Source organism: Mustela erminea, chromosome 2 (genome assembly GCF_009829155.1).
Source record: "Mustela erminea isolate mMusErm1 chromosome 2, mMusErm1.Pri, whole genome shotgun sequence".
NCBI lineage: Eukaryota > Metazoa > Chordata > Mammalia > Carnivora > Mustelidae > Mustela > Mustela erminea.
The window spans coordinates 96,018,648-96,032,289 of record NC_045615.1 but is presented as its reverse complement, the minus strand read 5'-3'; the positions used below and the strand labels follow the sequence as shown (position 1 = coordinate 96,032,289).

The 13,642-nt window shown below is 38.1% G+C and overlaps 1 protein-coding gene across 8 annotated transcripts in view; it reads left to right on the top strand.

Moving 5' to 3' along the window:
• The window catches only part of INPP4B (inositol polyphosphate-4-phosphatase type II B), an 805,823-nt gene that overhangs the window by 578,772 nt on the left and 213,409 nt on the right, over positions 1-13,642 (top strand). For 7 of the 8 annotated variants that reach the window (XM_032333489.1, XM_032333488.1, XM_032333487.1 and 4 more), the window contains one exon: positions 13,158-13,269. In XM_032333489.1, coding sequence (XP_032189380.1) covers positions 13,158-13,269 — 112 coding nt within the window. Of the gene's footprint in view, positions 1-4,182; positions 4,189-13,157; positions 13,270-13,642 lie in introns of all 8 variants that reach the window. The other variant, XM_032333492.1, reaches the window with a different exon arrangement.

The window sequence follows — 13,642 nt, the reverse complement described above, 5'->3', positions numbered from 1 at the left end:
AGCTCAGGTCATGATTTCAGGGTTCTGGGATCAAGTCCCGCATCAGGCTCTCTGCTTGGTGGGAGGCCTGCTTCCTCCTCTCTCTCTCTCTCTCTGCCTGCCTCTCTGCCTACTTGTGATCTCTCTGACAAATAAATAAAATCTTAAAAAAAAAAAAAAAACCACTTTAAATATGGAAACCAGGTTCCAAGGCTTTTTGGACCATGTGTCTTCTGCCTGAAAAGATTTTCCCCCAAGAAAGATATATGGCTTGCTTCCTTCCTTCCTTTAGGTGTTTGTTCAAATGGCATTGTATTAGACAGGCCTTTCCCAACCACTGAATATAAAGCAGCAGCCCTTCTTACTTTGGTTAATGTTTTCCCCATGGCATTTATCATCTTCTGATGTCTCACTTATCTGTTTACCATGAAAGTTCAAATTCTGTGAAAAGTTGAGCGTGGATTTTGGTTTTGTTCTCGGTTGCAACTATCCTTATGTGTGAAATAGTGCTTACAACATAGTAGGTTCTTAATAAATCTTTGTGAATGAATTAATATTTCCTGGGTTTTGACCTTATTTTTAAAGGGTTTTTGGATTAAAAAGAGTTTTGGATTAAAATTATTAAATTATTTAATTATTAAAATCATATTAAAGGATAAAAAAAGAAAAAGCTATTTTTAAAACCAAACTGTTTTATAACTTAATAACAGAAGAATGTAAAGCAAATCCAAATCCAATTAAGCATAAAAATATAGACACTAAGAATTGCTTGGTTTCAGAGCGCATGCCCAGTTGTGCAATTTAAAGCTTAGTGAGTGTCTTACTACATAGGTTTGAATTACATTAAACTCTAAAATTATGTTTATACACTGCAAAACTCTGACCATATACTGTATAACTTTTTTAATTCTAGCTTTAAAAAAAAAAAAACCTCATCACTATTTCCTCCCGCTAAGAAACTGACATAAACCCAAAAGCACAACCCTGATAAAAATATGTATAAATCAAAATTTGAGTATTAAATATTGACCCATCACTAGTATAATACTAATTATTTAAAAATTGTCTAAAATCCCATGCCTATTATCTGTGCAATGTTTTCACAATGTCTTAGAATATTTTTTTAGCATTTATTTATTTGACAGAGAGAGAGAGATCACAAGTAGGCAGAGAGGCAGGCAGAGAGAGAGGAGGAAGCAGGCTCCCTGCTGAGCAGAGAGCCCAATGCAGGGCTCAATCCCAGGACCCTGAGATCATAATCTGAGCCGAAGGCAGAGGCTTAACCCACTGAGCAACCCAGGTGCCCCTCTTAGAATATTTTGATTGGCTTAGTGACATTTACAAACCATTCTTGTAAAGAGTTGCTGCTCCAGGAGCAGGTCTATTTTTAGTAAGAGAAAAAAATGGTCTCAAAAATGTAAATAGATAAATACACACACACACACACACACACACACACACACACACACACACATGCACAGGCACGCTTAAAAAAAATGTCTGCATTAAGTCAGGTTTCCCCAGCAATCTAAGCATAGCCTGTTATGGGTTTTTTCTCCCTATTATTTCCTTTCTCCTCCGATGGTCTTTGCTTAATAGGTGCTCTTTTCCTCTTAATTTTCTTTCTTTCTCTTACTGAAAATAAAAATTCAGACAAATAAATATAATAAAATAAATTGAACCAACAAAAAGCCTTAGCAATAGTTTCTCTTTTGTGGGTCTAAATGTAAGTAATTTTAAATGGTAGATTCATTCCGTGAATTGGGGCCATTGGCTTGGGAAATTCACTGAACTTCCTGCATGAGCACCTTACTCTCCAGTTTGATGAAATGTCCCGTGGTTCATGTGAACTTTTCTCTCTCATATGACACATCTCTGTCAGCAGATGTCTTGCAAGTATAGAGCATGGGATAAATTGACACTTTGACTCTGCCATTTCAAATCTATGTTGCCAGAAATTACATTTCATTCACCTAGAATAGGATAACCTTTTAGTGATTCGGATTCTCTACTCCTAGACTAAATGGCTATTTTTATTTGCTATTAATTCATTATCAGAGAAAATGGCTATGTCCTTTCTCATTCATTATATTTTGTAAATTAACACACATAAAAATTGACTTTTTATTGTTGTAGATGTGTAGATTCTTGTAACCACCAACACAATCAGGAAATAGAACTATTCTCTCACCACAGAGAAACTCCCTCCTATGGCCCCTTTAATTCATGCCTCCACCCACTCCAACCCATACAACCACAATTTATGTTCTCTATCACCATAGCTCTTATCTTTTTCAGAAGGATATATAAATTGAATTACAGACTATATATTCTTTTGAGATTGGCCTCACTCACTCAGTCTTATGCCTTTGAAATTCATCCAAGTCATGTGTATCAACAGTTTTTTGTTTGTTTGTTTGTTTGTTTAATTACTGTTTGTCTAATTACTAATTCCATAATATGGCTATATTAAAGTTCATTTAACCATTCCCATTAAAGTACCTTCTGGTTGTTTCTAATTTGGGGTGACTATGAATGGACCTGGTAAAATACTCATCTGTAGGTTTTTTCAATGACTCTAAATTTTCATTTCTTTAGGGTAAATACTTATGATTGGAATATTTGTGTCATTTCATGTGTGTTGAGTTGTTTAAAAACCCAATCTGCTATTTCTCCCACCAGGGGTTTATGAGAGTTTCAGTGGCTCTTCATCCTCATTAGCCATTCTAAGGTGTATAGTGGCATCCCATAAAACTTTAATTTTTGACCAACGATGTTAAGAAATTTTCCATGGCTTATTTGCTATCTGTATATCCCCTTTTGAGATATGTTGGTTCAACCTTGCCCATTTATTAATTAGGGGGTTCTTTTTTTTTTTTTCCTTTTTTGCTGTTGAGTTTTGAGGACTCCTTATGAGTTTTAGAAGCAAATTGTTTGCCAGATACATAATTTGCAAGTATTTTTTTCTAGTCAATAGCTTGTCTTTTCATTCACATAGCATTATCTTTTTTTTTTTTTTAAGATTTTATTCATTTGAAAAATAGAGATCACAAGTAGGCAGAGAGGCAGGCAGAGAGAGAGAGGAAGGGAAGCAGGCTCCCCGCCGAGCAGAGAGCCCAATGCGGGGCTCCATCCCAGGACCCTGAGACCATGACCTGAGCTGAAGGCAGAGGCTTAACCCACTGAGCCACCCAGGCGCCCCTAACATTATCTTTCACAGAGCAGAAGTTATCAGTTTTGATGAAGTATTGATTTCTTTTTTAAATCATGCTTTTGGTGCCATATTGAAGAACACTTTGACTAAGCTCAATTTATGAAGATTTTCTCCTATATTTCTTTTTAAAATTTTATACTTTTTATGTTTCACACTTAGATCTGTGAATCATTTTAACTTTTGTTTCCATTGTGAAATCTAAGCAAAGGGTCATTTTTTCCCCCTAGATGGATATCTGATTATTTTAATACCATTTGTCAAAGAGACTGCTTACTCTTTTTCCATTGCATTGACTGTAACCTTGTCAAAAAAAATTGGTTATGTTGCTGCTATATTGTTTCATTTGACACTATATCTGCTCTTTCACCAACACAACACAGTTTGATTACTGTAGATTTACTGTAAGTCTTAAATCAGTAAGTACAAATGCTCCATTTTTTTTCTTTCTTAAAATTACTCTGGCCATTCTATTTCTTTGCCCTTATTTAAAACTTTTGAATTAGCTTATCAATAGCTTCCCAAAATCTTGCTGGGATTTTGGTTAGTAGTACATTAAATCTATAGATCAGTTGGGGGAAAATTGACATCCCTATAGAGCTGAGTCTTCCAATACCTGAACATGGCATGTCTTGCCATTTATTTAGATCTTCTTTGGTTTCTTCCAACAGCATCTGTAGTTTTCAGCATATAAATTTTAGACATTTTTGCACTTAAGCACTTTGTTTGGATCTACCATAAATGATACTCTTTTTGAAAATTTCAGTTTCCAGTTGTTCATTGCCAGATTATTGGTGAGTTGAAATTGTGTCTGTGAAACTTAGTACAATAATTTCAATATCATTTATATTTTCCAAGCTTTTGTGGTATCATTAGAACCTGTCCTTCATCTTTGTCACTCAGGTGACAGTGTGGGACCTGGGGGGATGGTCCAGTCCATAAATTATTTCTCCAAAGTCTCTGATAAGCTACTTAGAGTCGTGCAAGCACAGCTTGAGGTGGCCGGGTATTTATGAACAATGTGAAGAAGTCCCTTTCTTGAACTCCTTCCTCTTCACACTCTCCCTGGCATGTTCCTGTTTCCTGTGGCTTCCCTTTTAGATGTTCCAGCCAGAAAGCTTGGGGTTTATTTTCTTCCTTCTGCTATGCAACTACACCCTCTTCTGGGGCGAAGAAGCAGGAGAAAAGAGAGAGGTAGCAGGGATTCACCCTACACCCTTAGGGTCTCAATTCCAGAGAGGAGACTTTCCCTCTTTCATCATTTTAGGCTTCTGCAATTCCTCCCCGATGTCACCACTGGATTATTTGGAGGCTGGGACATGAGAGAGTGGAAAAAAGAAAAGTTATTTCCCAATTCCTCTGGAAATTCCTTAGGAAACCCCTTTTCTGTTCTTTGTGCCAGAATTTGAGGGCTTCTCCTGAAGCTCTATCTTTTTACCCCATTGCCCATCCCTAGGCTTGGGGCTTTATTGAGTACAGATTGGGAACGACAGTTGGGGAAAGGAGTGAACTCACGGCTGGTTCAGTGGTATGTAAAATTCTGATCTACCCACAATATGCCTGGTACTATTTACTTTGAGTCTGTGCATCCATCTGGGTTTTATACTGCATTCAGCGGATGCAGGAGAGTAGAGTGTGCTTACTTGTTCTACCTGCAGTACTTTTACGTACCAGTGAGCAGACCATGGCATCCTATTAATTTTACATAATTTGGGTTGCCTACGAATCCTGACGAATGCATTTACAAGGCGCCAATCTTGTTTTCTCACCTCACTTAAAGGATATGTCTATAATTTAAAGAGTTTATACTTCATATTTACACTGAATCAAGTTTCCAAATATAACTTACCATATTTACTTATTTAATAGACACATGAGGAGGCAAAGATGTGCTTTTTTTAAAAGATTGTATTTATTTATTTGAGAGAGAGTGAGTGGGAGAGAGAGCACAAGCAGGGGCAGAGGAGAGGGACAAGCAGACCCCCTGCTGAGCAGGAAGCCCAACAGGAGGCTTAATCCCAGGACCCTGGGATCACAACCAGAGCAAAAGTCATATGCTCAACCGACTGAGTTGTCCATGCGCCCCTTGAAAGATGTGCTTTAACAATTTATTTGTATTGGGATAATTATTTACATTTGAATAGTACTATTTTTAGCAATAAAGAAGACCCTGTTTCCCAGTTAGTCTGAAAAATGATAGCCAATGTATTTGTGATGTGCTCGTGAAGCTCTGCGACCCAGACTATATAGCTGTAGTAATCATTACCATACGTTAAAGCATTCTTGCACTTATACCTAAGATCCTTTGTTTTTAGCCACATCAATCTTGTGAGATAAGTAAGATGGTTTTGTTTGTTCATATTTTATAACTAGGACATCTTTAGAGGTGCTGCATTGCCGGCTCATGGTCACACCACTATTTACTATAGAGTAACCAAGGCCTTTGTTACTCAAAGTTCACTGCATTTTTGGCCAAGCCATCCTTCATTATTTAATGGTATGTACATTGGCATGGATCAGTTCAGACCAAAACTATTGAGCTGCCCAAAACCCTTGACAAGTCTTGATATAAGGCCTTGAAAGACAGGCTGTATTTCAGTGTCTCTGTGTAGGCATTAGACAACTTCTAAGGACTTTTAATAGAGGAAAGAATATAATACAGTGGCAGGGATGCTTTAAAAGGAAAACCTGACATTGATGGAACAGAAAAGAAGGTCCCTGAAAGGTAGAAGTAGTTGCCATCGTGAAGGGACATATGCAAGAGACATTGTAGAGGGCTAGTCAGCAGGGTTTAGTGACACCTTGGAAGGCAGGGGCAAGGCATGGGTGAAGAAGGAACGTTCTTTGGTGGTGGTGGTCTTTGGAAAATGATATGCTCTTGGTGTGAGTGAGTTGGATTTGAAGGGAGAGTTAAGTCTCAAGCTTATAGAATATAAAATATCAGGACAAAAGGAGTTTGGAGTTCTAGATCAGGAAATGAGGACAGACTAGGGGTAGAGACTTAAGATGGATCCTTGTAGAAGGGATGGTTGAATAGTGGATGGAATGTCTGAAAGAGGGCTCATAATGAGCATGGAGGAGAAAACCAGGGAAAAAATTCAGAGTGCGTAAGCTATAATGTGAAGAACTACTGAAAGTTTTATTTGAGTATGAGTTTGAAAGTATTATAGGGCTTCTGACATTTATGAATTTCAGCCAGAATAGAGGTGTGCTTAGTTATACATACTTAATGGAACTCTCACTTCTTTGAGCCCTAAGTAAATCTAGCATTGCCGGTAAATGCATTCACCAGAAAGATCATCAGGGTGCACTCACGCACTCACTAATTCCATTTGTTCACCTATGACCTTTGTTTATTTTCCTGCCCCAGTGAGATCTGTATTTTCCAGGTACATGTCTAGACAGTTTAAATGCAAGGCATGTCTCACAGCTGAAGATTCCTGTGCCTAGCACCAAGACTACTTTATATTCACAAAAACTGACAATGCTAATGATGGTTTCTCCCTGGATGTTTAGAGTCATTTGTTGGTTCGCATCTCTGTGGCATTTCCAAAACAGAACAGTTATTTACATGTTGCTCTTTAACGTTTCCAGAGGTTTTGTTTTGTGTTGTGTTGTTTTTCCTTTTCTTTTCGCTCTAGTAGGAATGGTATAGGAGGTGGTGAGGAATTGTTCTTTGGTAGGAGACCGTTTTACACCTCCTTTCATTCAGTCCTCTAAAAATGTTGGTATGTTTCAGCCCGTGAGGTTGAATATTTCATTAGAAGCCATTAGGGGAGTTATTTTAAAGGCAGATTTTGAAGAACCTTAATCACTAATCTACTCTGTATGCTGAAAATCTGAGTGAAAGGGAGAACAGCTTTGTGTTGCTGAAAATTTCTGCTACTTTGTCTTCCATCTTGTTGGCATGGTTAAATATTTAGGTGGACAATAGCCCTCCTCCCTTATTCGCAGGGGAGAGCTTACAAGACCTCCAGTGGAGAATGTGGATAGTATCAAATCCTATATATACTATGTTTTTTTTTTTTTTTTCCTATTCATACCTACCTGCGATAAAGTTTAATTCATGGGTTAGGCACAGGAAAAGATTAACAACAATAATTTAGAACAATTGTGACAATGTATCATAATAGAAGCCATGTGAATTTGGTCTCTCTCTCTCTCTCTCTCAAAATAGCTTACTGCACTCACCCTTCTTCTTGAGATGATAAATGCCTATATGATGAGATGACGTGAGGTGAATGACAGAGGTGTTGTGACATAGTGTTAGGCAACTGTTTGTTTTCCAGTGATATGTTAGAACTTCTTCTGTCGAGCACAGGTAACTGAGAATCAGAAGGTGACACTGAGAAGCAGAACCAGGGATAAGGGGGACTACTGTATTTCCCAAGTTTAATTAGAAACTTCGATGTTGTGATTGAAAGAAATACTGTATCAGCTGTGAACTAGTCATGTTTTACTTCTCTTACAGCTTTCTGCATTAAACAGTGCTAATGATCTGTCAGGTTCTGAAATGGCAGTTTTTTGCTGCTGTTGTTCATGTAGATTGAAACGGTTATTTATTACTGCAGCCTATTCTTATTGCCACATAAATGGCTAGGAACGTGTGTAAAATCACTTTTGAGGCTGGGTTCAGTCAAATCTGTACCTTTGTATAAATGCCAAGATGCTGTGTCATAATGGTAGTCAAGTATATATGTATCCATTGGCTATTACAAGAAAAACCAGCCCTTTTATTTGACTCTAAGTGGTTAGTCATGTCCCCGGTTCGGCATGCCTTTGGCTTGTTTGGTTTGTTTGTGGGGAAGGAAGGATGGGAAGCTGAGAAGTGAGGGGAGGCTGGACTACACCTGAGCTCTTTCCTGAGGCTGTATCGGTCCATGATGGCTTGTGGCGTCTGTGATAGAAGCAGATGATGGAAGCACAGGAGCAATGAGAGCAGTGCACATGAGTGCTGATATTGTATAAGAGCTGCTAGAGACCAACTCTTCATTTTCCAGCAAAGGAGACTGAAATCAGAGATCTAAAGTGTTACGTCTTTGGTCACATAGCTAGTTAGTGGCTGAGCTGGAAGTAGTACTTGGATTTCCTGATTCCTAGCCCAGGTGTCTCTTCCACATATCTTTCATGTAGATATGATGATTTCCACTAAATTCAGAATATTAGTGATGATTAATGGTTAAGCTGTTATTACTACCCCCCCAACCTTGATGGGTGATACATTGAAAGCATAATTAAGCATTGAAGAATGATTTTTTTTAATATTTTATTTATTTATTTGACAGAGAGAGATCACAAGTAGACAGAGGCAGGCAGAGAGAGAGAGAGAGGGAAGCAGGCTCCCCGCTGAGCAGAGAGCTCGATGTGGGACTCGATCCCAGGACCCTGAGATCATGACCTGAGCCGAAGGCAGCGGCTTAACCCACTGAGCCACCCAGGTGTCCCTGATTTTTTTTTTCTTAATTTGTAGGAAATCACCTTTGAAACAGCCTTTGGAAACATGAAATACATATTTCAAACTTGACTTTCCTGACTGAAAAGAAGTGTTGAATATCCGTACTTTGTGTGTGTTAAATTGTTGCAGGATAAATAGAAAACAGCTTCCATGTTTTATGTTCCAGTCCCTTGCCGGGATGAACCGTGCTTTTGGGTGTCTTGGATTCAGCTCTTTAGTTATAACTTGGATTCCCCATTTTGTCTCCACAAATCTCAGATGAAGAGACATGTTTTAGGGTAGCCAAAACTCCCTATCCAAAATGGTTTTGGGAAAAAAAAAAAATTAGAATCATTCTAGGATCACTAGATTAAGCAAGCTCCTTGTTTTGATTCCACTCTGGGAATAAGTGGTAACCTATAGAAGACAAAATGAAGATAAAATGCAGCTTCTCCCTCTCCCTCTGCCTGCTGCTCTGCCCAAAGGCATTAAAATTATTTTTAAAATATTCAGATAATTTTTTAAAAGATTTTATTTATTTATTTGAGAGAGAGAGAGCACAAGCAGGGCGAAGGGCAGAAAGAGAAGCAGACTCCCTGCTCAGCACATCAGGCTCCCTGGTGTGGGACTTGAGCCTAGGATTCCATGAAGAGGACAGGACTGAAGGCCGCTGCTTAATGGATTGAGCCACCCAGGGGCCCTAGATAATTGTGGTGTTTTTGTTGTTATCCTTGTGTTTTGTTTTGTTTTGTTTTTAAAGATTCATTAAGATTTTTTATCATTATTATAATTATTATATAAGAATATTATTATTCTGCAGAGCGGGAAGCCAGACGCAGGGCTCGATCCCAGGACCCCAGGATCATGATCCGAGTCAAAGGCGATGCCCAACAACTGAGCCATCGAAGAGCCCCCCATATAATTGGTTTAACAGGACTAGACAGAGCTATAGTTCAGAAGCTCCCTCCCATAGTACATTGCTTAAAACTTTGAAAGATACAGCCGCATTGTAATTGATACAAACTTGTATTGTTTGCACTGCTAGGTATGTAAGCTTCATAATATCTGTTATTACTAAGTCTCTGTATCTTTAATGAACATGCAATCATTGTTTGAAATGAAGTTTTTGGGGCGGCTGGGTGGCTCAGTTGATTAAGTGACTGCCTTCAGCTCAAGTCATGATCTCAGAGTCCCAGGATCCAGTCACGCATCTGGCTCCCTTCCCTGCTCAGTGGGGAGCCTGCTTCTCTCTCTGATCCTCCCCCCTCTTGTGCTCTCTTTCTCATTTTCTCTTTAAAATAAATAAATAAATAAAATCTTAAAAAAAAAAAAGAAATGAAACTTGAGATCCTATAATATTTTACTATAGACTTAGATGCATATTCTAATAAAATTTCTGGAGAGAATGACTCAGTTGAACGGCTGCCTTTGGCTCAGATTATGATCCCAGGGTTCTAGGATCGAGTCCCGCATTGGGCTCCCTGCTCCGTGGAGAGCCTGCTTCTCCCGTTCCCTCTGCCTGCCACTCTGCCTACTTTTACTGTTTCTCTGTCAAAATAAAAAAAATAAATAAATAAAATCTTTAAAATCAAATATCTTATAATTAATGACATAGAGAGTCTATTGATGCTGCTGCTGTGACTAGCACTATTAGCACTGTTCTGCTACTAGGATGAAGATGAGGGCTGGAAAGAGTGATGAGTAAAGTACTGAGCACTTTACACCAATCATGCCACAATTTAATCCTTACAAATGAAGTTCCATGTGGGTTAAGTTCTTTGCCCAGGGTCATGCAGCCAGCAGGGAGGCCAAACTCTCGAGTGCACACTTTTTTTTTTTTTTTTTTTTAAATAGAAATAGTTTTATTTAAGTACAGTTAACGTGTTCGAGGACATACCCACACAATGTATATTGGGCTTATATTATAGCTGTTGTTTTGTTATATTTTTATTATTATTATTATTTTTTTTTTTTTTTTTTTTGCCTCCATCAGAAAGGATGAATACCCAACTTTTGTAGCAACATGGACGGGACTGGAAGAGATTATGCTGAGTGAAATAAGTCGAGTGCACACTTTTAACCACCATGGCATGTATTGGTTTATAACCGAGGCCTGGAGAGACTCTGAAAAGCCTACCTTCTGTTTCAAATCATTAGGGCATTGTTTGATTCAATTCAGTGAAAAAATTTAGCAAGTTATACATAAGTTTGCATTCCTAAAAATGAATCTAGCTCAATTTGTTCAAGCAAAAATTTTTAAGCAACTCCTACAAGAAGGAAAAGATACCCGTAATTGTTATTGATGATCTGCTTGGGGGAAAAAGAAACTGCAAACCTCTAGAAAAAGCTATTAGTAGTGCCAATGAGAGCGCTTATTAAAGTCTTTATTTATTAGGTACTAAATAATTGTACAGAGTTAAGTCACATCATGATTTATGACAAGTTATTACTTCATTTTCCAGTGGGAAAATGGTATAATGAATAAGCTACCCCAGAATTGGAGCTAATGCAGTGTTTTACAACATCATATAGTGTCATCTATATACACATCTTTGTGATGAATATTTAAAGTTTCTATATTAATTGCAAATAATCGAGTCAATATGATGATTTCCATTGGTTTGAAAGTCATCAAAAGCATCATATTTCATATTTTAATAAGAAGTCTTCATTTTAACAAGAAATCACTTTCTTTTTCTATGTAAACAGTTTTTTATTTGATTACATTATGACAGTAGGTATGCATATGTCACCAGAATTTTCCTATTTCAGTTTCCTTAAAAGCATAATTCAAAAGGTGTGTTTTAATTTATGCTTTCTATATTTTGAGAAAAACCTGCCATGATCTAATAACATAATTTGGTTTCCTTTTCACCTAACGTATTCATTATTTTAATGAGCATTTTGGAAAAATACTTGATACAAATTTTCCTAATCCTCTTTTCTGACATCTTGAATGACAAAATAGTGACATTTAGAAGAAATTGGTTGTAAGAAAGACACCATTTGTATCCCAATTAAAAATAAATTTGAGAAAAAGAAAAAAAATAAGTATCACATTTCTAATATTAATCAATTAGCCTAAGAAAGAAGTTATGGCAAAATGTCATACCTATGGAGTGGCTTGCTGTCTATCTTCAAAATGAGAGTCAAGGGGAAAATATCAGTATGTCTCACAATTCTCCCATGTTATGATGGCCCCATTTATTCTGTATATTTTCTTGCCCAGGAAATGAACATAGAGAATCTTAATGGTTATTCATTTTATTTTTATATTTCATTATTGTTCACCAGAAAATTCATATGTTGACGATTATAATGAAGATGAAAAGCTTAATAATAAAATAACCATCATCATTAAATAGTTTTTCAATGACCCATATATGTGAAAAAGATAGAAACTCGGATTTCCCATTTTGCCATTTGGTTACCTTAGTTGATTCTTTCCATCCTTTTGAGTCTCTGATTCTTTTTTTTTTTTTTTTTTAAGATTTTATTTATTTATTTGACAGAGAGAAATCACAAGTAGATGGAGAGGCAGGCAGAGAGAGAGAGAGGGAAGCAGGCTCTCCGCTGAGCAGAGAGCCCGATGCAGGACTCGATCCCAGGACTCTGAGATCATGACCTGAGCCGAAGGCAGCGGCTTAACCCACTGAGCCACCCAGGCGCCCCGAGTCTCTGATTCTTTATCTGATGAAGTAAAGGGTTGTACTAAATTATCTCTGGTTAACTTCTGCTCTGCATATACATTACTTTTCTTATGTTTGCTGGGAGAGAACCTCCTTTGCGTAGTGTCTTAGGAATAAAAATGGCGTTAGGGAAAAGGCACAGAATCAGATTCTGTGGCCGATGGCCAGTCAGAAAGGAATATAGGGATGTTTATATTTTTTTCTATTTTTCTATTTTATTCAACTATAGTTTCTTTTTCTTTTTCTTTTTTTTTTTTTTTTTTAGATTTTACTTACTTGATAGAGAGAGCGAGTGCACAAGCAGGGGCAATGGGAGAAGTAGAAGCAGGCTCCCCACTGAGCAGGGAGCCAAATGTGGGGCTTTATCCCAGACCCCTAGGATCATGACCTGAGCCTCAAGCAGACACTTAACAGACTGAGCCCCCCAGGCTCCCCAGCTGTGGTTTCTTTAACTGATGTACACAACATCCCATACACTTGGTAGAGTAGCTCCACGGTTTATGCTGTTGTGGGGATATGATGTTGCCAAACAGGACACCGACGCATGATATCTGTGCCTGCTTCCAGGAGCCTGTAAGAGGTTTCACCGCCCTGAGGTAGCTTTGACAGTCCATGCACTTACCTCATAAACTCGTGGTTAACCAGGTTTTTGTTTTTGTTTTTAATTAAAAACAACAACAACAACACTATTAACACGTTTGAATGTTTTAAAAATACATCTGTTTCATTAAAACTAATGAAGGTAAAGAGCAATATTTGTGGTTTTAGAAAACAAACATGTTTGAGCATACTTTAAGGAGAGAGAAGATGCTTACCTTTCCATTTCATTTATTTTTGGTTGCAGAACTTCAGATGGTGGCAAAGTTGTTGGCACCATAGAAGTCAGTGTCGTGAAGATGGGGGAGATTGAGGATGGGGAAGCCGACCACATCACCACAGATGTGCAGGGACAAAAGGTAGGGTCTCAGTCAGCTCAATGCACACATTAAATTAGAAGTGATCAGTTTTGCCAGATGCCAGAATCATCAACAACCCTGTGCACTATGAAATGTCATTATTCGAAAGCCAAATGAGAAATCAGCTCTGGAACTGAAGTGCCCTAAGTAGGCTTCATCTGCTGAACCAGAGGGTCTATTTGCAAGGAACTATGCAAAGCCAGGCGCCATTCAGAAACACCTCTTCTTTGCCCCCCCCCCTCCCCTGTTGACACTGACTCCTCTCACCTGGAACAAAAGTATTGATCACTGCTGCATTCTGCCCTAATTAACCCTACAGTGAGCTGCACAGAAGATTCTGGGAGGGCTGTTGCCAAAAGTCACCGCTTCTCCA